The sequence below is a fragment of the Lathamus discolor genome, chromosome 8 (assembly GCF_037157495.1).
Source record: "Lathamus discolor isolate bLatDis1 chromosome 8, bLatDis1.hap1, whole genome shotgun sequence".
Lineage (NCBI taxonomy): Eukaryota > Metazoa > Chordata > Aves > Psittaciformes > Psittacidae > Lathamus > Lathamus discolor.
In genome coordinates this window covers 14,637,398-14,662,637 of record NC_088891.1, presented here as the reverse complement: position 1 = coordinate 14,662,637, position 25,240 = coordinate 14,637,398, and the positions used below count along the sequence as shown (strand labels likewise).

General features: G+C 39.0%; 1 protein-coding gene and 1 long non-coding RNA gene across 5 annotated transcripts in view; one reads left to right on the top strand and one right to left on the bottom strand.

Moving 5' to 3' along the window:
• The window catches only part of TEX9 (testis expressed 9), a 26,404-nt gene extending 18,083 nt beyond the window's left edge, over positions 1-8,321 (bottom strand). The window contains exons 1-6 of one of the 4 annotated variants that reach the window (XM_065688137.1): positions 8,134-8,321; positions 7,954-8,045; positions 6,989-7,052; positions 5,361-5,431; positions 1,913-1,961; positions 801-886 (exon numbers count right to left, since the gene is read on the bottom strand). In XM_065688137.1, the coding sequence (XP_065544209.1) occupies positions 801-886; positions 1,913-1,961; positions 5,361-5,431; positions 6,989-7,052; positions 7,954-8,045; positions 8,134-8,178 (407 nt within the window). In that variant the 5' untranslated portion in view covers positions 8,179-8,321. Of the gene's footprint in view, positions 1-800; positions 887-1,912; positions 1,962-5,360; positions 5,432-6,988; positions 7,053-7,953; positions 8,046-8,133 lie in introns of those variants that run through there. The other 3 variants (XM_065688135.1, XM_065688134.1, XM_065688136.1) reach the window with 3 other exon arrangements.
• The window catches only part of LOC136018675 (uncharacterized), a 27,488-nt gene extending 2,248 nt beyond the window's left edge, over positions 1-25,240 (top strand). Inside the window, exon 4 of the long non-coding RNA XR_010614526.1 lies at positions 24,931-25,240. This is a non-coding gene — a long non-coding RNA (uncharacterized LOC136018675). The remainder of the gene's footprint in view (positions 1-24,930) is intronic.

Genomic DNA, 25,240 nt, shown 5'->3' with positions numbered 1-25,240 from the left:
TGCATCTGCACAATTTCACCTCTAAATCTCCTGAAGTGGTGATAGTGTGACAGTCTCCCCTGAACTGCCCAAGAGAGGTCCAGAGGGTCCACAAGTGACTTACAGGTCCTGAAAGACAACCTCATCCTGTATTAATTACATGTTCTGTCTCTTTGCAGCCAATTTTCATCCTGTTTTGGCATTTGTCCATATTTTGTGTCAATTTTAATTTGCTCCCAGGATTTTATGCATTTCTCTACTTTTTTCTTTTGTCCAGATCTCCATTTCTTGCTTTTACAACCTTGAATTTACTTTTGACAGAGCTGAAGCTTTTCAGCTTGGAACTCCTGAAAGCTGTAGCACTATTACTGACTCTGTCCTGTCCTGTGAGCCCAAGACTCATCAAAATAAAGGAGACACTCAAAAGCCTTATTTCCCATCACAAGTCTGATCACAAATCAGTCTGCACCAGCTAAGTGTGCTCTCTCAGGTTGATTCAGATTATGTAATTCCCACATGTATGCTCCTTAGGCATCCTTTCACTTGAAGAGTTAAAAGAGTTTACCTGTCAGCCTTGAGAATGCTTGAGCAGAAAGGAACAGTTGTAATATTAATCACACATGTTCCCTAATAATTTTTGGTATGTTCTCTGCAAGCAAACAGAGAACATGGTGGAGCTGACTGAGCAGGACCAAAAGTTTGATACATTTATTTAGACAAGTATATATAAATATAAAACCATACATGAATGAAAATAACCTGATAGACAAAAATAGCAACTAAAATATTTTATTACAAATAAAAAGAGGTATATAATATACCTTGAAGTTGTTCTTTTCCCCTTACTTCCAGAGTATGGTCCGTTCTGAGCCATCAGCATGGATGCACATTTCTTCTTGTTTGCTGGCTACAATTTGTTTCAGAAAGTAGTGATTTTTTTTAATTAGTTAGGAATTACTTTTTTTCCCCCTTTTTTTTTTTTCTAGTGTCTTGTGGGTTATTTTGGGTTGTTTTCTTCATCTATTTAGACTCAAGGATACTTTTCAAATTATCAGAAGCACAATTTTTCAGTTTTATTTGCACTCATATTCATCTTGCTACTTTTACAACCATAGGCCCAAATTATAATACATCCAACGGTCATTTGTTTGTGGGAGGTTTTGCACACATATTCATAATAAATTCAGGCATAAGCAAGACTCTTGGCAATCAAGATATTAACTACTGAACTGTCACAAGAGTGCATTTCTTTCAGGACTTCATATTTTCGTGCCTTCAAAGCCATACTATTTTTATGCATTTTTTATTTTCATCTTACAAATTCCCTGTAGAAGGAAGATCTAACAATATTTTTGTTACTTTCACCCAAACAAATATTCATCCAAAATTAAGGGGGTTTTATTGTATTCTCATAAATGAGGACAATATTTTGGAAGTTTTAGCTCACCTCCTAAAAGATTCAATATAACTGTAATTAGAGACCATTGAGTTTGCTGCTATTCTCAGTCTCCTTTTTCCATTCTATTTCCCTTCCTGTACTCAGTTATTTCGACTACTTGTTTATTATTACACCTAAAAGACAGTAGCACTGCCTTTAGTATTATACTGGTGGGGGAGGAAAGAGGAGAAAGGAAAAAATTTATTATATTCTAATACTTTGCACTTTGATATGATGTTCCAAACACTGAATAATTCTGTGAATGCTTTACAGAAGAGGAAACTCAGAACACAAAAATGAAATGTAAGTCCACTTAACCACCAGTGGCACTGAGAAAGCCGGGTAACATGGTTCCTGTAGCACTGTTTTGAGCATCATTTCCTTTTGGCTTCCTACCCATGTAAGTCCCCAGTGTACAACAGCCTCAAAACCAAAAGTAGTATGTGGAAATCATACTAGAAGACAAATTAACCAGGATAGTTTTAACTCTGATACCTTAGTGTGTGAATGTGTAAGAGAAGAAACTTGAGGACAGAGTGGGTCTCTGCAGAAAAAAATTAAAATAATTAAAAATTAACTGAACATGTATAACAACATAAATATTTTACAATAAAAATTGACACTCCCCTGCCAGAATTAGGAGAATAACATTTTGTATGTCTAAAATAAATCTAGCTAAGGTACTTTAACAATAAATTCAGTCTCATTCTCTGCCCTTCCATTCTACCTTATTTGCTATCTAAGTCACCTGCAGCAGTTTACTTAGGTACCACAATCTGAATCTCTTACAATTCAGGTGACTGCTGCTTATCTGCTTATTTGGCTGAAAATCATGCTGCTTAGTAACTGAACTTCAAGTTAAATGATTATTTTTTAAATCTGCTGGGAAAAAGCAGAAAGTTTTAGCATGCTGTGTACTATCCAAGTCCAGTTTCTTGTCATATATATCGCTCTTTTGCTTTCAGAATGAATTACAGGCATCTGTGCTATTGCACTGAAAGGCTACCTTTTTACTACCCTTTGTAATTTTTTACTTCAATTAAAATGCTGGCTTATAAAAGATTTGGAATAAAATTTAAATATAAGCACATCAAGTCACCTCAATTTTTTTCCCCCAGCTGATTTGAGCAAATGTTTAGATACTGCCTTTAAAAATTTCACAGACATCCATTCATCAAGAAGAATTATCTGCATAAAGCTCCATATTTTATTAAAAAACCCAAACAAACAAACAAGCAAACAAAACCAACCCCCAAACCCCCTAACAAAACCCCTAACCAACCAGCAACAAGAAGAACAAAAACACAACTGGAGAAATCATCTGTGTGTGGCTGGCAACAGACTTCAAGAATAGGATGATTAGTTTTCGTCTATTTACCCTATTTTCCTTATGCTTCCTTCCTATTGGCTAACATTAAGAGCATGCAGAAAGTGAGGATTTGCTGCCATAGAAATAGCAGTTTCATGTTATTCTGAAAAATATGAAAATACAATGCTCTCTGTACTCAAGAAAACAATAATGTTCTTTCCATCAATAGACTAATCTGTTCCTACTATAGCTGTTGTCTCAGGGCCTTCTTTAAAAAACAGAAACAAAATAAACCCTCATTGTTCACTAAATTCCTCAAACTTGTTTAACCTTAACGATTTACTTCCACTTCCCCACACATGACAACCCATTTTTAAAACCTCATAATACAGTTCTATAGTTGTGTCATAAGTGAAATGGATGTGTAAATCCTGAAAAGGTATATAAATAAGTAGCTAGAGTATTGTGGCAACACTGAAACAGAAGCTAATGTTTAACAGTTCCATCTCTGCATGTAAACAGGAGAGGCATGTGCATGAGCAAACCCTTTGTGTTTGCTAATCCTATTCAAAGCCTATAGCATGCTTGTCCATGCGCACAGTTCCCATCGCCATGAGCCTGGCAGTGCTCTGAGGAGTGAAAGTGTAAACAAAAGCTGATGTCAGTGTGGTGTCACTGGAGCTGCTTTGTCTCTATATAATTCAAGTTCCTCTGAAAAAAAAAAGATGCAATAAAACCTCCAGAACCACTTATTTTAAAATATACTGATTTTGAGTGACTTATATTTGTTGTTCTTTTTTCACTTTGCTTAATGATTATTTTTTTCTCTAAACCTGTCTTTTTTTCCCCCCTGTACTACATCTTTCTTTGCTTCAGTTTCTCCCTTTCTTTTCAGTTGCTTTAATGTTCATTCTCTGTAATAAAATCAATGGAAATTTCAAATGGATGTTTCAAAAATCTCTGAAATGTTTCCTTTAGATTTATGGTCTATCTGCTTGCACAATTTTGGAAAACATAAATGGTCTAAATTAAATATTAAATACTTGGAACTAATCTAATTGAATGGCCTCAATGTTCACTCATGGATAATCAGTGTGCCTAATTCCTAGCACACATTTCTATTTTTTTCACTACAGTATAGGATTTAAATTCTTCTGTCACATAAATATCTGCCAGCACACAGACTGTGGTTGTTTTAAGGTATTTTAATTTATGAAGGTAACTGGGAGATCAGCCGCTTCGCTGACATGCCAATTGCCAATATTTGTTTTTAATTCTTCCAGCACTCCCATTTATTTCAAATGCATACCATCAAAGCTATTAACCCCCTTTGTAGTAGGGCTAAACCCTCCAATCACATCATTAGCTCATAAACCAGCCCTATAACTTAACTCCAGTTTGAAGTTCTTAAAAATCTTCTACAGCTCAAAATCCATCTAACAGAACATAAAACTAAAGCAAGATCCAGAATTTGTTTGCAAAGCATGATGATACTGATAACACATGGAGTTTTGGGTTCCCCTCCCCCCCCCCGCTACAACTGACAAATTTAGCTTTTAAATAGCTCAGGAATAATTTTAACTACAGCAGCAAACTTTTGATGGTATAGCCAAGCTTCTATCACAGAGTTGCTTTCTACCACAGTCACACATTTTGTGTTCTGAAAAACCCTTTCATGTCCACAGGGAAACCCTCAGTTTTTGGTTTCGCTTTTGCTCTGCACAGAAGTAATTATTTCATCATCTCTAGCAGACTTTCATATATACTATTTTATGTTTCCCAACTGCTTTACTTTTGAAACACTATGTAGTCTTGCCCAGTACCTCTATTCTAGATTAGCAGCATCAGAAATTTAGGAACCTACCAGATCAGATCCTTGATAAACTGTGTATTAGTCTATCTTAAATTCACCCACTCCCTGTGCTGTCAATATACAAACTCTTGAACAACTAAGAAAATAATAATGCCCCTGACCAGCTAAGTAAATACACCTATGTATCCACTCCAGCACTAATGGGTTTTAACTTAACAGGCCAAAACACACAGCTGTATGTACGTTCATAGAGGCCAAAGCTGTCAGACTACTGAGGTGTAATGATATCCAAGTTCCAGAGGATGGCAGCTGAATGGTTGTCTGTCTTGGGTTTCTCTCTGTGTTGGGGTTGGGGTGGGAGTGGATTTTTTTTGTTTGTTTATATGGGGTTTTTTCATCAAACACTTTCTTTCCCAGGAACATTAGGCCAAGTTTAATATGAACCAGTATCTATTTATTCGCTTTGTCAGATGAACTGGTTAAAAACCACCTACTGCTGTCTAGTGTTTCGTACTGCAAATAAACCTGTTGCCTTACCTTGCTTTTTTATAGCTATCAGTACTACTTAGTATCCTAGGTAGAACATGTCATGAAAATGAAGACTTTTTTGAAATAACAAGGAATAACATTTACTTAGCATCAACTGTTTCAAATAATAGGAAAAAATTAGACTCCACCAATCCAGTATGCTGCAAAAATAGATTCAACAGCAGCATAACCAAGGGTGCAAGGCAGGGTGTGCAGGATCACTGTAAATATTCCCCATGAATTATATGCAGCAGTTGTAAAGCACATACCTCTGTTAGCTGTAAAGCACATACCTCTTTTTGGCTTCTTCAGATGATTCAGTCTGTACTGACACTGGTCTAGACAGTATCTCCTGTTGGCCTTTCTTTATTTAAAAAAAAAAAAAAGGTCAATTTGGGGGGAATATAATCCATTAAAGACTAATCACATATTTGTAAATCACAGATCACAACAACAGTCCACTACAGAGAAGAGTGGAAACTATAGCCTAGTGTGTAAAAGAACTTCTCAAACACAGGAAAAGATGTGGAAAAGTTAAAATGCCATTCCTGTACCCCATCATGTATTCCAGCTCTGCAGTATGCAATTGCCTTTTGCTTATAAAACTTTGCTCAACTTAACATCATCTGAGATGCTGTTACCCTCTTTCCTTTTTCTCTGAAATACAGGAAGTAGCAAAGGCACAGCAGGTAGAACAATTTTTCAATTTTCCATATTGTATAAGCCTTAGAAATAAATCTTTATTCTTGCAATATGACTATAATTGGACACTGATATTGCTGTATGTACTTTAGAGAACAATTCAGTCTGAATGTTCAGATAGCTTCTATGCTGCTAAGTTACAATCACAATGCATAATCCAGAAGAAAATGCAGTTGTCCTGTTTTGTGTTTTGTTTTCTGGGGAGGGTGTTTAGTTCAGGGCCTTTTTGTTTCATTTTTAACTTAAAAGTGTTTTTCTCCTGTTAAATGTGTATCTTTGCAATCTGGCAGTGCCATGTGGTATATTAAGTGTCCTAAGAATATTTGATCTTCTGTTGTATTTGGAGAAGGAAAAACAAAGAAAAAGGTGGTTTTGTTGTTGCTGGCTTTTAAAGGAAAGAGACTAGATGCTGTTTTAGCCACTTCATCTGCTTCTGTTCCAATGTCAAGCAGTTAGCCTCAGCTTGTCACAGCTCAAGAGAAGACTATGTTTTCACAGGACATAAAAAAGAAATTTCAGCAGTAGGAAAAGTGCACACAAGTATAGCTCTCCTGAAGACTTAGTAATTTGCTTTTTAAGCTTTACTTATTTGAGTGCATTTACAATGAATATATCTAATATGTAGAACACCTTCTCCAAACTGTTTTGGGCATTAACCATACCTCCCCCATTCCCTTGTTTTAATTTCCTATAAAACCCTGACTCTGTGTGGTATACAGCCACACCAATGTTAAAAGATAATACAGACAAAGACGGGAAATTTTTCTGTTTTAAGAAAGTTTCCTTCTTACTAACCAAATATTTTCTGTTTATGCTGCTCATTCTTTGTACTTCTTTCAGCTTGACCAATGTAGATCCTATTTCACTAGAGTGTTATTGCAACAGTATCTGGTTTTCAAATACCTAGGGGTTTGTTTGTTTGTTTGTATTTAAGACATAAAACCAGATACTTTTCCTAAACAGCTAAATTTTTTTACCTGGCTTTATGTATATATCTGCACAAATGCTGTATGCATCTGTGTGGAGACTGATCTACCGGATGGAACTATATAAAAATCGAGTTTGGATGTGTTCTTAGTAGAAGTTTGTAATCTTGGAGGCAAAAAAAAAAACCCAAACACTTTTAGTTGTCATGGTCTAAATAATTTCTTTTGAAACTGGACCCTGCGTACATATGAAACAAGGCTGAATCATGTAACAGTCTGCATAATCTACCCACCATTACTTCTTCAGCCTGACGCACCAGTTTTTCTGTTTTTGCTTCTAATTCTGCATTCAGTTGCCTGAAAGAGCAAGAAAGTTCATCACTGAGGCTCTGAAAGATTTGGAAAAAATAAATGTAAGCATGAGGGTACCACTGCCTGAACTAAGTGAAATTTTACAAACTCCTACAAAGAAACACCAAAATATACTTGAGGGTATTAACAAAGTTATGTTTCAACGATTTCCTGGGTTTCTGTCAAATCAATAGTTGTAAGTCACCTATACCCATTAAATAATAAGGTTCAGACTACAGTTCTGAGAGGTAAAGAGTTTTGGCCACATCATTGCTTAATACACATTTTACATCTTCATCTCCTCCATGCTTTCTGTTTTTAAGAGTCTTTAAGTATACTCAGCAGCAGAGGCTGGGACAGGAATCATGTACAACTACATTTCTTGATCACATAATTAAGATGTGTCACTGTACGTATGTACAGGTTAAAGTAAGCTTGTGTTCTTGCATGCTTCATAGCCTTTCATGCAGTGGGAGTCACCGAGGTTGACACCGCTCCTTGTGCACGCTGAGAACAGGTAACACTGACTGCTTTTAGATCACTTTCACTGCATTTGTGACATGCTTTAGAGCACTTACGCGTTTTTTGAACAGACTTAAGCACTTATACGTTCATAATTTAAAAGTAGTGTCAGTGTTTTAGGAGTCTAGTGTCCAACGCTGCGGGATCGAAGCGAGGCCTCGCACAGTGCACAGCCCACCCTAAGGCGCCTGTGTGAGGCGGCGGCAGCAGGGAGGCTGCACCGCGGAGGGCACAGTTAAACATCGTCGTGGTACCCTCCTCTCCGCTTCGGCGAAGCTAACTGAGGGTTCGGGTACAGGGGGTTACCGGTAAACCCCGCTAGGCCAGGGTGCGGGACACGGCTGAGGTGACAGGGCTTGGCCGCCGCCCCCGGCCTCCTCCTTACTTGTACTCCTGCTCCCTAGCCAGCAGGTCGCCACTCAGCACGCCGGTCCCCGTGGCGGCGGACGGCGTGGGGCCGCCGGGCAGTCTCCGCACCTGCAGCGACGACGCGTTAGTGTGCGGAGCGGGCACGGCGCGGCCACGCTGCCCAGCCCGTCTGCCGCTGCCCGCCCCGCCGCCTTACCCCGGGCAAGCCCCCGCCCCGCCGGACCCCCCCGCCCGCCGCCATTTTGTTCGCGCGGATGCTGCCGGGTGGCGTCTCCCTCGCCGGGGCAACCGGGAGCGGCCGTGGTGGTGGCTCGCTCGGGCCCTCCTCCGAGCCCCCGTTGCCGCGGCCGTTGCTCCGGGCCCGGCCTCCTCCGGCGCTGTTAGGCTCGGGGCAGGGACGGGGCAGGCACGCTTCGTCCCTTGCTGGCAGGCGGTGGGAAGCTGAAACGCCGCGTCCCCGTTTCCCTCGCAGGGCTTGGTGACCGACCCCACGGCAGGAGCCCTGCGACAGCCGCTGCAGTCCGGGGCACGGGCCCCTGAGTAGAGCCCCGGGGTCAGCTGGCTGCTGGCATGGCGCTGGGCTGCCGTGGGTTCGGGTGAGGGGAAGTGATGAGGTCTGAGGGGGCATTACACTTACTGCTGTGATAAACATGTATTACAGCTCTTCAGTTAGAGCCTTTTGGCCTGGCTACATACTGTCCCACCGACATCCCTTCAGTGTATGAAACTTTGGTGTTTGCAGCATTACGACAACGGTTCTGCCCTATTTAATGCTGTGGTCTCTCTGTGTTTTCTATTGCTGGTTTGATGTTGTCTGGTTTTTGCCTTTTCCTATAGCGTGCGTTTGAATGTCTCCATTATTTTTGTCCCTCACCCATGCACTGTTTGATTTTGCGGTGTTTCTCCTTCATCCGTCACTTTCCCACTCACCTCACTCACCCCGGTTTCCATTCCCAAATTTCTAACAGATGCTGCCAGTTCATGCAACAGCAGCCCTGCCATCCTGTGCCTGTATAGGTACCTAGGTATCTACACAGCAAGAATAATACGGTTCTATACCCTGAGTTCCATGAAGTGTATATGATTTTAATGAAGAGATTTGCACAGAAGAAATCAGAAGGGCTTAGCTGACTAGAATTAGAAGGTCTGTGCATAGTTGAAGGATTTCTGCAGAAGTATTAGTTGGAAAACAGAAGAAATGCTTGGAGGAGATTAACTTTGAGCACTGAGACATGCAGTGTAATGGGATAAGTGGAGGTGAAATGAAAGACAGTACAAATGTGATTAATGGAAGGCAAAAAATAGAAATATCAATATAGAAAATGAAAGTGCTTAACAGTAACATTGATACAAAGGTATGGACACAAAGGAGGAAAAGAACGAGCCTATGAAAAAAGTTATGGAGATTTTGAAGAAATTGTCAACCAAGAAGTCAGTCCATTATAATTGGTTTTTTAGTTTATTTTTTTTATGAACGAGAATAGCAAGAGGTTAATAGTGGCCTTTCAGAAAGAAGATATGTGGAATTTAACTCCATCATTTATGCTTTTGATTTGAAGAAACAAGAAAGGGCAAGGTTAATAGTAGAAACCAAACCTCAAAGGGAGAAGACAGATTTTGTTAAGAAATAAGTTGCAGATTCCATGAGAAATTAAAACATCGTAACCAAAGCAAGGTTTTAGAAGCCTCTCCAGTGAGGTTTAATGAGGTTCTGGAGAATTGTAAGAGAAACAGAGGAGCCAAGGAAGGGAAACAAGTTTGGCAGCATGAAAGCTCCAAGGAGAAACATGCTCTTTCTACACAGCAAATGGGATTTTTCAAAAGAAAAGTACTATATCTTTTTGTAGAACTAAAATATCATCTTAGTAATATTCAATATTTAAAGTTCTTGTCCAATATAGCTATAAGATCATAGCACCTTAAAAATGCCAAAAGTATTAGCTGAGAATCTCTGCCAGTTAGATACTGAGGCAACAAAATCACTGGTTGAGATTAGAGAGATTAGAGCCATGGTTTTCAAGCCAGTTTCTATCTAAGTCTTAATGAACAAAAAAAAGGGGTTATTTATTATATCATAAATTGTCGAATATGTTAACAAACACAGCAACACAAGGGGATGGTTTAGAGCCCTCTGGGAATAATAGCATATTTATATATTAGCATTGCAGATTTGAACAATTTTTCTAAGTTTCACAATGTGATTTATTTAATAGGATTTATTTTATTGAAATATCAACTGGATTTAGAATTAAACTATCTATATTTGAAATAATATGAAAAGACTAGGATGTTTAGATAAGTATTTTGTAGTGAACTTTGAAGTATTTCTCCAGAGATGTGGAAAACAGAAAGAAGAGATTTTGGTACATTCTTGATCCCTTACTCCATTAAGGTTTTATCACTTTAAAGTTGACCTGATGTGACCTTAACAGTTGTGGTTAATTCTCTAATACATAGTTGGTAACTGGGTAGAGAACAGGCTTATATTGGAGATGACAACCAATAGCAAGATACATAAGGACCTCAGAAAATGTATCTTAGTATTTATCTGGAGAAAGAAAAAAGGGCATTTGAAAGCATAACATTGGTATGATACAAGATTTAACCAACATTATTTGTCAGCAGATTCCTATTTTCCATTTAAATAATTTTTTGAAACTTGACCCGAACATGGTGACTGTAAAACCAAAATGTTTTTGTCATTTTGATATAAAGCACACATCAGATTGGATGCAGATTTCAAACAGATTGATGTTTGTGATCGTAATGAGCTGCACTTGGGGCCTGTTGCTTGGGACCAGCACAATTAGAATAGTACATCACCATTCTGTATTTTCCAAGTGTTGCAATTTTCTTTTGGGTTCGTTGTGGATGTTTTTTGGTGGTCCGGTTTGTTTTTTTGTTTGGTTGGTTTTTTTAGAGTTATAATATCTCAGAATTAAATGGCTCTGACAGAAATGTTAGATTTGAAATTAAATGGTTCACCGCGTTGCTGTTGTTGCTCTTCCAGTGAAGGAGGAGGTAGATCACAGAAGCTGGTCAGAGTGATCCAGGACAGAAGGGTATGCACAGCTGGTATGATGTTAGAACAGTTTATTGCAGAAGACTGCTGAGGATCAATATTAAGTGTTTACTTTTGATTAGACCAAAGAAGATGTGTTATTTGTTACCTGTGTCCCTCTTTCTGCAGCCACAAATTTTGTGATCTTACTTTCCTCACCGAATAAGAATACAAAAGCACAATATTTTTATATTAAGTTACTATCTTTATACTTTTAGACACATTTTTTGTTCATAGTATCATCTTACTGGCTTAAAGATTCATTATACAGGATTTTGGAACTGTTGGAACAAGTCCAGAGGAGGGCCGCGAGGATGAGCAGGGGACTGGAGCACCTCCTGTATGAAGATAGGCTGAGAAAGTTGGGGCTGTTCAGCCTGGAGAAGAGAAGGCTGCGTGGAGACCTCATAGCAGCCTTCCAGTGTCTGAAAGGGGCCTATAAGGATGCTGGGGAGGGACTGTTCATCAGGGACTGTAGTGACAGGACAAGGGGTAACGGGTTAAAATTTAAACAGGGGAAGTTTAGGAGGAAATTCTTTCCTGTTAGGGTGGTGAGACACTGGAATCGGTTGCCCAGGGAGGTTGTGAGTGCTCCATCCCTGGCCGTGTTCAAGGCCAGGTTGGACGAAGCCCTGGGTGGGATGGTTTAGTGTGAAGTGTCCCTGCCTATGGCGGGGGGGTTGGAACTAGATGATCTTGAGGTCCTTTCCAACCCTAACTATTCTATGATTCTATGATTTTCCACACTTCTCATAAAAGTTGTGATATTTACTACAAACCTAGAATAGTACCTACAGCCAACATTATAGGAAGGGACAGGATCCCCCTGTATATCCCATTACCTGTCAGAAAGAGAGAAAAAAATGTGGTTTAGGACAACATTTTCTTCCATAAAAATCATTGCAAATGTATTAGGCCAAACAGACAACAGCTGAGACCCTTGCTCACCTTTTCATATGTGGGTTTTTTTGCTTTTAATAAGGCACATTGTAAACAAATAAATAGCATCATATATATCCCTCCACAAATGTTCACCGTTTAGTAAAGAATCACTAGAAGGGTTATATATTTGCTTTGGTGTGTGGTAGAGCTAAATTTTATTAAAAACATTTATATAAATATATATATATATGAGAGCCCTTAGTAAAATATTACCTCTGTTGATTCCACATCTAGATGAAAAAGACTTTTATAGGACTTGCTGCTGCCTGCTGTACCTCTGTCTTAGGAAGGAGGGATGCTTCACTGAGGCAATATAACACGAAGTATGTCATTCTTACATGTAAGCTAGTTTATTTGACCAGGACAGTCTGTACTGCTTAGATTACCCTGCTCCAGGTTAAGCAGTCATGGAGGGACTGTTTATCACACCACATATTACACTTTCATGTCTGAACTCTGGTACATTTTTCTGTCAACACCCCTGTTTAGTCATGAGAATCCAAAGCAGTCCAAGGAAGGAGATGTGTGTTAGTGCATGGGCTGCCTCCATTGCAGCTGTGTGTGCCACACAGTGCTGCCATATCTCGTGGTCCGTGTGACATAAGCTGCCGTTCACACCATGCCTCTTATCACTGTGCTTCACAAGCAGGGCCATGCACAGGGAGCCCCACTCAGAACAAAACCTACAGCCTGTGCAGGCTGAACCCAGTCATCAGGAAGTAAACCAGAGACAGGCTGACTGCAGCACTCACAGATGAAGGCAAAGAATGTAAAGCAAGCAGGCAGTTTGTTTGTTTACTTATTTATTCTAAATGTAGCAGAAAGGATGCCTAACGTATGCAAAACATATCACTGTTACCTAAGCAATTGTAACAATTACAGTCCCTTCACACTTGAATAGTTTCCCTACCTTAAATTTTTGCTTCATTTTCCTAATGCCAATTTCCTGGAGGGGAGAAAGGGAAGAGCAGAACTTTGGAATGAATTGTAGGTGAAATTTAATACTTAGCAGCTTTCTGAAAGCTTGGAATTTTTTAGCTCTAAATACTCATTTTAGGTTTTACTTCAAAAGATACAATTGCTATTTCATATTCCTATTATGTGGAGTGGAAGCAACATCTAATCTTGAATTCACCTACAATCAGACTATAATACATATTTTTTGTGCAATAATAGGGAAGAAAAAAGTACAGCATTTTCAAACAGTAGTGGAGTGGTTGGATCTAGACAATGTGTAGCTATTAAATCAATAATCCAGACATTGAGGGAATTGCCCAGACAGCTGTTGGATTTTTTTCCCTAATCGGTAATAATAATCCAATGGTGTTTGAAATGGCATGATTGTATATTGGAACCTATTTTTGTGCTGGTATTTTTTCATGCATCTCTAATGGCTCCCTAAAAGACCAAGTATTATTAATAGCTGTGTATTTCTTATGAAAAAGCTGCTAGCTTTTTGGATATATGAAGTCTTAAAAAACCCTTTGGACCTTACTGACAAACACCCGCAGCTGATTTACTGTCAGTATAGCCTGGTAGCTTTTGTTTTCTAGCAGAATGACCCTGATGGATGTTAGTTGCCTGTGACAGAATCTGGGGAGGGGCATGGGAACCAAGCATAAAGGTTTTGAGGGGCTCTGCAGCTTGGGGGAGGGCAAGCCAACCTAATAAGTCTCTTCCATCTCCAGTGTCTCCAGTTTAGCTTTCGTATGGATTCAAGTGCGATGGAAATGTTTATTCTGTTTCTAATAGCTGTGTAGACATATACAATACCTAGTTTCCAGGCTAGTCTAAGTTATTTTTTTCCTATAGCTATAACCAGCATACTTAGGCTATCCAGATTGCTATTTAAAAATAAAAACATTTTTCTTTGTTCTTCTCTGCTTCGCTGTACTATGGGGCTTACTTATTTCAGTGTCATTCTTTCTAACCTAATCCAAACAATAACCTTGGCTCAACAATTTAAACATATTGAATCCCCGAGCAGAGTAGTTTTCCCTAGTAATACTCTGATTACAGCAGCTTTTATGTCTGAACAGGAAAGGACCTTAAACACTAAATCTCATCAGCACTGTAAAAAATAAGTGGTGAGCATCAGTCACATTTTCTTGAAATACCACAAGTCTTTCTTGAGGCCTAATCCTTTAATCTCTGGATTTTGGGCACTTCTGTTCTGATTACTAGGGATCAAAAGGTTTGGCAAATACTCTTCAGACCACTCTTCAAAGTGGCCACTGTAATGTTGCCAGGTTGTTATGACAATTGTATGATTTTTCCTTGTAGTAGTAGCTGGTATTTTTGGAAAAAAGCAGAGAAGTTTGCCAGTGCAACAGTCTGCCACACGGAAAATTAATAGAAAATGGTCCTCCGATACAGTGGTTCAGAGGATTTCAGAGCATGGCAATATCAGAGGGAAATATCCTTCACTAATGATGTAAATCCCTCCTACTAAGACACATTTTCTAATGGAAGGTACCCTGAACGACCTGCTGCAACATACACAAATGCTGTTTTCAGATCTTGTTCCCAAAGATACAAAGTAATAATTTAGTGAAACTAGAACTCTTATGCCATTTCCTACCTTTTTTGCATGTCATCCATAGACCAAAATCAGTCCCTTAGATCCTACTACTAGATAGTTTTATCAAATGTTGATTGGTCTGTTCTGGAAGTATGGTTTTTTTCCTAAATAATCTCATTTCCTCATCCAATTTCAAACACAGACTAAATAAGTTGAGATGAATCGGTGACTTCTCCTCCCCAAGTTTCATTTTACTTATTGCAAACTAGAAATAAAATTTGGCTTAATATTTTCCCTATATTTGATCACCAGGACTCCTAAAGACTGTGACTTTACATGTTAGAGCTCTGTCTAAGGAAAACAACCCCATCTCACTTAAATGCGAGAGGTAACAAGCTGCTTTTGAGAAGAAATCACTCTCCCTTCAACAAAGAGACATGCTGTTGACAGGGCAGATTTGGAAAAAGAATCAATCTTGTCACCTAGATGCAGAGCCCTGCAGTTATAATAGGAGCAAGTGCAAATCTATACATGCTATTCCTGTTCATCACAGCCTTCATTGCTGACCTGCATTTATTGTTCCTATCCATGTAGTTGTCAGTAAGAAATCCAGTCATGTATTTAGAACCCAAAACCCTGGAGCCTGAAAGAGCCAGAGACTCTTTTTGTGAATATTTTATTTCCATAGGTGTGTTGTCATTTGTATCCAAATCCTCTTCACTTGGAAGATTATGTTCTGCTACATAGCATAAAATTCATTTAGAAAACACTCTTTTATACTGTTGTTTTTGTGAGGTTTGCCACATTGTATATTTGAGCATGCATATGAAGGGTGAATGCAGATGAAGTCTCTGAGAAATACTCTGCTGTGTTGACACCACCACAACAGATCTCGCCTTTACTATCAACTTGCATATTTTTATTAATTTTTCATTTAGTGCAGGGTAAGACATCATGGTACTAAAATATGCAGTGAATATAGTGTGGCAGCCCCAAGGAAATTAATATTATGTAACAAGCACAAACAAGTTCTAACGTTTTAACTGTGTCGATGTTAGCATTCAATGTTAGCCTTAAACTAGAATAACACATCTTTTGGCATTTGCTCTTTCTATGTTGCTTGATAAAAGAAATGATAATTCAGTCTATATTGTCAGTTCAGCCCTTGGCTGCCCTACTAATGCCTATTCTCTGGTAGAAAACTTGTTTCAGTGTAATAAAATGGATTAAAAATCAATCTACACAGCTATGTGTAAACTGCCAGTATGAACGCAGTTGACTTGTTAGTGCGTTAAACTGCATTGGAAAATTATTTCAGCTCAAAGGAGGTACAAACTTTTTTGCTAACTGTAGTAAAAGATGTGTAGCTGAGGGAGAAGGTTAGTTTGGTATCTTTTGCCTGTTTTCATAAACAAATGCCAACAACAATTTTTGTTATTGCCGAGCCAGCAGAAATTCAGAGGGGTTTTCTTTTTGTTGTTCTGCCACACAAAAAAGGGATGTTATTTTAACAACAATGTTTGATAGCTTTTAAAAATACAAGGCCTCACTTTTAGGCATGCTGAGCCCCAGCAATTGCCATTAAAGTAGGTTCTTGCTGCAGATGCCCTACAGCACCCTGAGGAGTCCCTCAGATTTGAGATCCAAGTACATTAGGCAACATCTGTGATGTAAAGATAGGCACCAGGAAAAGCACAGGGACTTTTGTTTTCTGTACATGAACTCTTTCAAAATATACATATATTGAATGTGTTCATAGACTCTGCAACAGTACCATCACAGCAGTCAGCCTCAGCTTAAACTAAAGCAAGGCTTCTCTAATAGGAATTGTTGGGTAAAATTTGGACATAACTACTGTGGGATGATCAGGCAAAGTGAAACATCCATCTTTTGAAGAAACTATGGCAAAAATAACCCTGGGCTGAATACTGAGCTACATTCCCAGAGATTTAAAGGTTTCTGTTGTGTGGTCACAATGTTTTGTATCTCTTAAAGCAGCTAAGGTTTTCCCAGGATTCATGCCTCAGCAGGTAACAGTTAACAGATAGCTGAGAAGGCCTTCTGGAAAAAGAACCCGACAAAACATCTAAGATTTCTAATCCCTGACAAAACCCAATAGATAAATTAAAATGTATTAGTTGCATGTGCAAACAAAGTGGAAAAATGCCTTTGCTTCTGTCCCACCACTCCATACTCTCCTCTTTCCCAAAGTTGAATCCCTACTTTAATTTAGGTGTTGTATATTTGTTAGGTGTTATAGGACAGATGTACAAGTAATGTAGTGGTAGGTAAAGGGCTGTGCATTCCTTTAAATTCCTTTTTATAGTGAAATAATTTATTAGCATTATTACATGAATGTTTGTCTTTAAATGCTCTGAACCTTTGGTTAACAAGGTAGGAGAGAAGAAAGACTGGCTGATGTTAATTTTGAATGAATCAGCTTTTATGCCGTTGGCTGTCCTGAGTAAAAAGAGCACTCCAAAGGCATTAAAGTTCAAAGACTACATTGTGGGTTCTTTTCCCTAAAACCTGATCAAAAGAAAAAGATTCATTGGAACAGCTATTTTGTTTGCTTAGATTTGGACATTCTTCTCCAGTGTTGGCAACTCAGATTTTGCAAGATCATGCCACTGCATAAGAAGGAGAAAGTGGAATGTGGAGATGAAAGCAAATGTTTGCTATCAAAGAAAAGCTGAATTCTCACTGTAAACAGGTAGTTTGAATAGTGAAGCTATTAGTTGTAAATTTTTTGCTGATATTAGTAAATTTAAAAATTTACACTAAAACATTAGGTGTAAAGCTACATTAATACTTTCTGAAATGAAAAATCAGCGTATTAAACAGCTCTGGTTATAAATGTGATTCTGTAGTGCTTCTTTTCATTGTATATTGAGTCTTAAAAGGTACTTAAGTAGAATTAAAACTTAAAATGATACAATTCTAGACTGAGATCGTCATAAGCTAATGTCATACCTCCAGTCCAGAATGGTGACTTAATTTCTGTGAGGATCACCTGTTTGTCATTTCTTAACCAGGCTGAACTAACAGCTGTATTGCAGATGGTATTCTTAGTGCAACCTGAAAGTCCAAAAGTGCACTAAAAACTCCACACAACTGATACTGTGCAACATGAAAAGCTGTTGTACCTGCTGTAAAAACATTATTTATAGTGGAAGTCATTATCTCTGACATGAATTTTAATGCATTCAGTGACAACAAACATACTGAGACTCTTCTTAGGGACTGTCTTGTTACAAGTAATGTGTGATGCTGGTTATGTGAAGTTGCTGATGTCTATTAATTAAGCTTTCTCCTTGTTTTAAATATTAGAAGATGAATTAGTTCAATTAGAAGAGAAATATTTTCAATTTAAAATCGCATTAAGGAGATATTGAATACAATAAAATCATCATAATATTTTCTAATAAGCTCTTAGCAGAGGACTATGGGTTTCTGACACTGGTATCAAACTGTCAGGGGTTTGCTCACAGCATTCCTGTTTTCTGTTCTCTTGCTGTATAACAAATCTGCTGTGGGCCTGAGTAACTCACATGTTCTTCTGCTCCATTCACTGACTCGAGGCACAGTAAAGTATTGTCTGTCCCATGTGTGGAGGAAATCAGAGAAGGCACTTTCTCTGGCTGATTTGGGAAATGATGCTAGAGATCACATGAACTGAGGAGAAGGAAAATGGATCCCTAAGAAGGGTTGTCAGAGCTCATTTAGCCTTGGTGAATGATCTAAAGAAAAGGTCTCTGAAGTCAAACTGGGACAGCAAAGAGAAGAGCTGTAAAGAGTCTAGCACATCAGCTGTGAAAGAGCAATGAGCAGAGTTAGTGGAGGTTTGTCTGATGACTGTCTTTCAAATCAAGCACATGGAAAGATGATGAGAAGAAATCACTTTAACCCGCACACAATGGGAAATTAAGGACTGGAAAAATCTTTGTAACGTATTGCTTGTGAAAGAGAAAAAAAGGAGGCAATGGCAGTGAAAAATAAGTTAACTTTTCTTTGAAGTCAGTACAGCATGAAGAGCAATCATGCATCCTTTCCCTGTGCTACGCTGGCATCCTGACTAAGTGCTGGCCTGTAGTAGAGAAACCACCTCCACTAAGATTGTGGTTTATTTTCCATGCAGCTTTTCCAACTGTGTTGACATTAACTATAAAGCTGCACATAATGTTATTCCATGCCATGTATAATTGTGTTTTCCCTTATGTGGTCAGCTGTCCAATAGGAAATTAAAATAAACTACCTCTTTTCTGGGCCACGTTGAACAGCCATTAGATAAGTATGTCTGAGCATTCAGTGTTTTATAGAGCAGTGTCCAGGTCTGTGTCAGTGGAGTTTTACAAAGCTACCCATGTGACAATGGCAGTTGTTGATCTGAGGGGGCTACGCTGAAGAAAGCACCACTTGTGTAAAGCTGAAAGCATATTTTCCACAACTTGCATATTTTTGTAGATCTCATTTGACAGAGATTTGAGTTTTGTTGGAGATTTATTCTGATGTTGGAAGTCTGTTTCAGGAAAGTGGTTAAGCTCATATATAGTGCTAAGCATGTGAGCTGTTATCTAACTAAGTTGCTGAATCAGATTTCTAAATTTGTTTCCTCTTCTTTTGAATGGAAATTGATCCATCTTCTGAAACACTGCTCATGCTAATGAAAACATATTTATTTTTCCAGAAAGATATGCTAGGTCAGTTAATGTTTGCCTTTAAAGTTTGGTTTCTCCTGGCAGAGAGAACAGTTTAAATTATGTCTGGGCTACAGTAGAACGAATTTTGTAATGAATATATAAGTGATGGAAGAAGCATACCGAGCATTCCTGTAAGTAATATGAAGCACCCTATTTTATTGTTTGATCTATGGCTGTACTGTTTGAGATTAATAAGATTTCTTCTTTTTCTTTAAATCTTTTCCTAATGTTTCAGTCCCCCAGAGTATTTATCCTTTAAATTAGTAGCATGATATGAAACTGTACTGTCTCTTTCCAAGTTCTTTTAGAATTTACCGTTATATATGAGTTTAGCTCAATTTTGAAAAAAAAAAAATTGTCAAGTTTTTCTCTTTTGCCTATGATTTTTATGTCAGAGACCACGATGCAGAGACCACCTTTGCAAGTGATGCTGTGTGGTCTGAAGTCTTAGTGTATTGCAGTCATTGACACAACATAAACCTGAGCTTGTTAACTCAGCTATCCACTCATGCTGTCATATCTGTGTCTAGGTGGCTTTAACCTTTTACTCTTAAAATACCTCATTGTTACTGCCTCTGGTTCAGCTGTGAGAATGTTAGTCTACAGACAGTTCATGCAACACCAAGCTTTTGTGTTCTAGGTTAACTAGTACTCAGATTCATCACAAAAGCAGACAAAATAGCTGCAGAAATAGTAAGAAATTACTCCTTTGGTTGGGAGAGAAAAACTGAAGGATGGAACCTGTGTTTTGTCACCTCAGACACCAGAGAGCAAAGGATTATATTGACAGTTTCCCAGGATCCAAAATTATGTTTAATCTGTTTACATAGCTGCATAGGTTATTTGAATGAGAAAGGAAATGAAAGTGGCCATATCTACATCAGCTGGTAGCTGTTCACAGGAAGCAGCAGTTACTGTCTAGCCTTCTTCCACAGGAAAGCCCTCCCAATTGCCTCATGTGAATGTGCGGTACATGGACATGAAGCTTTGCCATCAAAAAACCACCAGAGAGTAATACGAACTAATACACGAGTATAGGAATTAGAATAATTCCTGCATGAGCAGAAGCGAAGGTAATTTCAATTGCAATTCTCGAGCTGAGCTAAACTGGCAATTGAAGGAATGTGTATTTGTAATCAGTAGCTGTGCACTTGCAGTGAAGGAGAGACTCGGGAATGGCACACTTGGACAGTATCACCTCCTTCAAATGCCCTCAGCCTGTGCAGTACTCTGCCTTTTCCCTCTTTGCTGTTTTTGGTCACAGCTCACACATCTGTGAATCATTCAAGGGGAAAGTTTGAGAGATGCTATGTGTCAGGTCAATCCAGGTTCATTAACTATACAGCCTTAGAAAGCCAGAAACACTGGTGTGTAAACAATGGGGGAGGGGAAGGGAAGGTTTAACAAGACAACCAGGGTTCATCTTTTCTTTCAGTGTTGCATATAATTTGGTTTTCTGGCAGCACAGTAAACTGCAGTTGTATTTTCTTTAATCCACTTATACAAATACAGCAGCCAATTAATATTCCTGCACTCTGTGTGTCGTGAAGGATGCACAGAGAAAGCCTTTGTTATTTTTCTGGTGCTAAAGGAGCTGCTCATGTTAAACCATATTCCTCCACACAGCAACAGCAACGTAAGTGACTGACAGCATTAATTCAATCCAGAATGCTTGATAAATTGAGAGGGGTTGTTTACCTAGTGTATGAAAGAGTCTCTTGGGGATGGGTTTTATTGTGATCTGCATAGTCATCCATCTTCCTATACTGTCTGTGCTCATGTTTGTGGGTAAAACATATACAGTAATTTAGCATTCAGATAATCCCACAGCTATAATCCAGACAGATTTAGCTGAAATTTCTCCAGGATTTCTATTATCTAGATTTAGCAGTGTGGTGTCGACTGGATATTTTAAATTGCTGCAAATGCTTTTTCCTACAATAAACAACATATTTTGATGTTCTCATAATTGAAGCTGTGGATTCTTCCTGGCATTAACCACATGTAAAAATGTATCTTTGTGAGGACAGTGACTGCACAGCTGGAGCATGGTTTTAATGGATTCCAGCTATTTGAGTACATACCACATAAGACCATACAATGTTTATATGAAAATCAATGTAACATATATGAAAGTACTGAAGATAATCTGAAGAATGTGCATCTTCACACATCATCTATTTGAAATCGAATTCAACTTTAATTCAACTTCAATTTTAATAACATTTTACTACAGTATATTAGACAATATAATATAGAGCCTGGCTCTCTGACAGCATTTTTCATAAGTAGATCACAGCTTTTGTTGCTTTCGGTTTCCTCAGATAGAACTTAGAGTGTTCCTTGCTCAGCAGTTTTGAGGAAAAGAGGCAGTCCAGGGGGAGAGAGAGCATCATTATCCACATGAAATGAAGGGATATTGAGTCCAAATGCACTGGGTGCTTTTCACAGCAGGCCACCCTTTGTCATATGTTCCTCTGATTAATTGCAAATATACTCAAGGGAGCAAAGCAGACACTGAAGAGAGGGTTCAAGTACTGCACCAAAAGTGCCAGCCCTCCTACACTCGCTAGCATTGGTGGAGCTGCAGGAGAAAGAATGCTTATGTGGGAGATTTTTAGGAGGGAAATGTACTGTGGAGAAAACTGTAAAGCTGCTTCTTTCACCCAAGTAGCTTGAGTGAGAGTGTCTGAATTGAGGCGAACTGCAGAGCAGGGCAGGACTGTTCTCTGCCTAGTAATTGTGTTGCAAATGTACCAAGCACATTATTCACCCCCAGGTCAGATCTTCTGGGAAGAGGCTTGTGCACACTTGGCACAATAATTTGATTCTAAGATTATGTCACCCATAAGAGTCTGAGAAATTCAAAATAGGCAAACCATTTGGGAATGTTTGGAAAACAAACTATTTGGAACCATTTATGGGAGTTGGGATGCCTTGTGTCACGTTTTCACTCTCTGAAGTGTAGGATTCAGATGCCAGTTGAGTAGGTGAATTCATATATGCTGCCCATGAAAGCATTGTGCTGTGTTCCAGATACCTTCTGACTGTGCAATATCACCAGCCCCAGTAACTGTAAAATCTTGGGAAGTTTTCAATATGAAGAGGGAGGATGCTGCGTCTGTGTGGTGGTACTTCTGGTTTCATGCTTGCTCTGAGTTGCTCTTTGCAATACTATTGCAATTGGGTTTCAGAAGCAGCAGCACTTATGTACTTGCAGCTAAAAAGAAAGGGAATCAGTAAATTCACTCACCTCACTCTGATGCCCCTGCTAAAGCAGTGGGCCTGCTCCTGTTGCACTAAAAGCCTCCACTTATGGTGTAAGAAATTATATTTATGCTGGAATATCTATCAATATCCAAGTTTCATCCTCAGTAACTTAGAGCTATGAAGCTGTAATGCCAACGAGATGGAAAAGCAATCCGATAGCTCTTAAACTGCTCTTTCTTCCAGACGGTGCCTGGGGCACCAGCTGTTGTAGCTGGGAGTTTTCAATCCCCAGTTCTCTTCTTTCTCAAAAGGATTTCCTTAGACTCCTAAAAAGTGATACCAAACCACCACAGATGAGCAGAAGAGTTTAAAAAGGACCTGACATAACTATGTCTTAGCTGCATCTTTATTTGAATAGAAGTAGAAATCAATTTGAAGTTTGACGGGCAGTGTCTAAGGAAGTTGCAAATGCACCCACAGGCATTCTCATTGCTGCACATAGCTGCTCAACTCACTAGTTGGAGTCTGGTTGCCTGCTTTTTTTTTTCTTGCCTTTTTTCCCCCATCTTCTTATATCCTGACCTCTCATTCAGTAATTAAATCATGCTGAGGACATTTTTCCTCACTCCCTTTGGATTTTCACTTGTTAATGCAAATGCATCTCAAAATACCATCTTCCCAAGTTATTAAATCCAGGGCTTGGTGTTACATACTGGGCTTAGCTGAAGTATCAAACCAGCAAAGAAAGACCAAGAAACAAAACAGGATGTAAACCATGTAAATATTAACAGATTGTTTTTATGACTAAGCTATGATCATTCTCTGTTAATTTGTCTATGTTTCAGAAAAGAAGGGAGGAAATTTGAAGAGCAGAGTAGTAGTTTCTTACAGCAGGCAACTGTGTGTTGTGATGTAGAATTTTCTGTTCAAGAAAACTGACAGTTAAATTACTAGTAATAAAGCTTTGTATCTTTCCCATGACGGTGTTTGTCCTCTAACATGGTTGTGCAACTGCATCATCTGCCATAAACTGCACCAGTGTAAGGATGGCAGAATCTGGGCCTGTAGCATTTAGTTAACCATTCTGTGTGCCATTAGCAGAGCTGGTACCTTTCTGCCCCCTCCCCTACCTCAGTGCAGGAGGAATAAAGCAACTCAAACAAGTCAATGGCTGCAGTTCTGAAAACAGATTTTCTGTGCAAGAAGTTGCCATATACACAATCATCTCTTTGAGCAACAAACAGCCAGAAGATACTGAGCCCTCTCTCAGCATTGCAGAGGGAAGAATCTCAGTCATGGCTTTGGTAGCTGTGCCCTGCTGTTTTTTTAACCCGTTGAGGTATTTTCTAAAGATGCTCTTATTTCCCTGTGCTTGGCTGGTGTTATGGTGACCATTAGTGAATATATCAAGTTACTGGTATGGGAGTAGCCCTGCCAGGAAGCCAGAGGGCATGTTCAGTGCAAACTGTTTTTAGAAGACCAAATAGGCACAGCTCTGAGTTGGGTGCCTGCTATGTTAATAGAAGGACTAAATGTTACTTCTTCTACCCCCTGAACTTGGACAGAACACAGGCTGTATCTGAGAACCCTGAACTTGGACAGAACACAGGCTGTATCTGAGAAAAGCCTTACTTCTGGGTTGATGTCATATTTGGCTACTTGGCACTTAAAGCATTGTGTAAAGAACAGTTTTCTTAAACTGGGATCAGACAGTTGGAATTTTGAATTTGGGATCTGCCAGAATTCAGGAGGAGGAGTTTTTCAAAACAGAAAGGGAAAAAATTTAGAAAGGAAGCAAGCAAACAAATAAATGCCCCATCCTCCCCAACATGGGAAATGTTAATGAACAGAATGTGATCAACTAATTTCTGTGGGTTAAAGTGAAAATGAAAGGCAAAGTCAAAGCTGCCCCTGCTTCCTTTCTTCCTGATGTTGAAAGAGATCTGTTTCTTGATTCATGAAGGAAGGAAAATGACCTGCCTCAGGAAAATCAAGTTAGGAAAGTAACTTACTGATTTATTTATTTTAGTCTTCTCATGGTGGTATAAAACATCCAGCTGCAAAGTGCACTGGTTTGTAAACTGAGCCGCTCCCCTAGAGGTTATTCAGATTAAAACTGCTGGAAAACTCTGAGCACCATCCCAAACAGTAAAGTCCAGCATTTTATCAATTATAATCCCCATGCTTTCCTCCTGTCCTCAGATATCGGTTGTAAGATGGCAGCTTTTATCCAAATCTCCATGAGTTCACACATAATATTTATTAAAAAGCTATTTAAATACACCAATAATCTCTTAGGTTCCATTCAAAATAGCAGAGGACATCACATGCGCTCTCGTACTGAGGTTTATACCTTGGTCTGTTTTGCTCTTGAATTGTTAGGGGGATTTTAGAAGCCTGATAGTATGGGAATGGCTGTTTCTTGGCTGTATTGGGTATTGATTTGTAAGAGAAGTGATAGTGTAACTGATCAACTAAGTGAGACATTGATAAAGCTTTTTGATAAAGGATGCCGTTCTTCTCCTATCTCAGCTCATTTGCTATTGTGTTTTTTGCTAGGTTGAGCATCCAACCCAAACACGTTCATTAAGACCACAAAGATCCCTGTGGGTACTGAGAAGACTATAATCACCACTGCTGACTCATTCAGTGCACATGGGACCTGCTACCCAGCCTTTCCCTCCCACCCCCGTTCACATGTTATCTGCCCATGGAGTGGGTTCCCTCAACTGGGAACTGGCTTCATCCCCATCTCAGTGGTACCTTTCCTGATAGCCTAATTTTGGCTCTGAGCTAGATCCAGTGCCTAGATAGGATAAGTATAAGATTTCAGCCAGATGGATTATGATCAACATTTTCTTTTCAATGT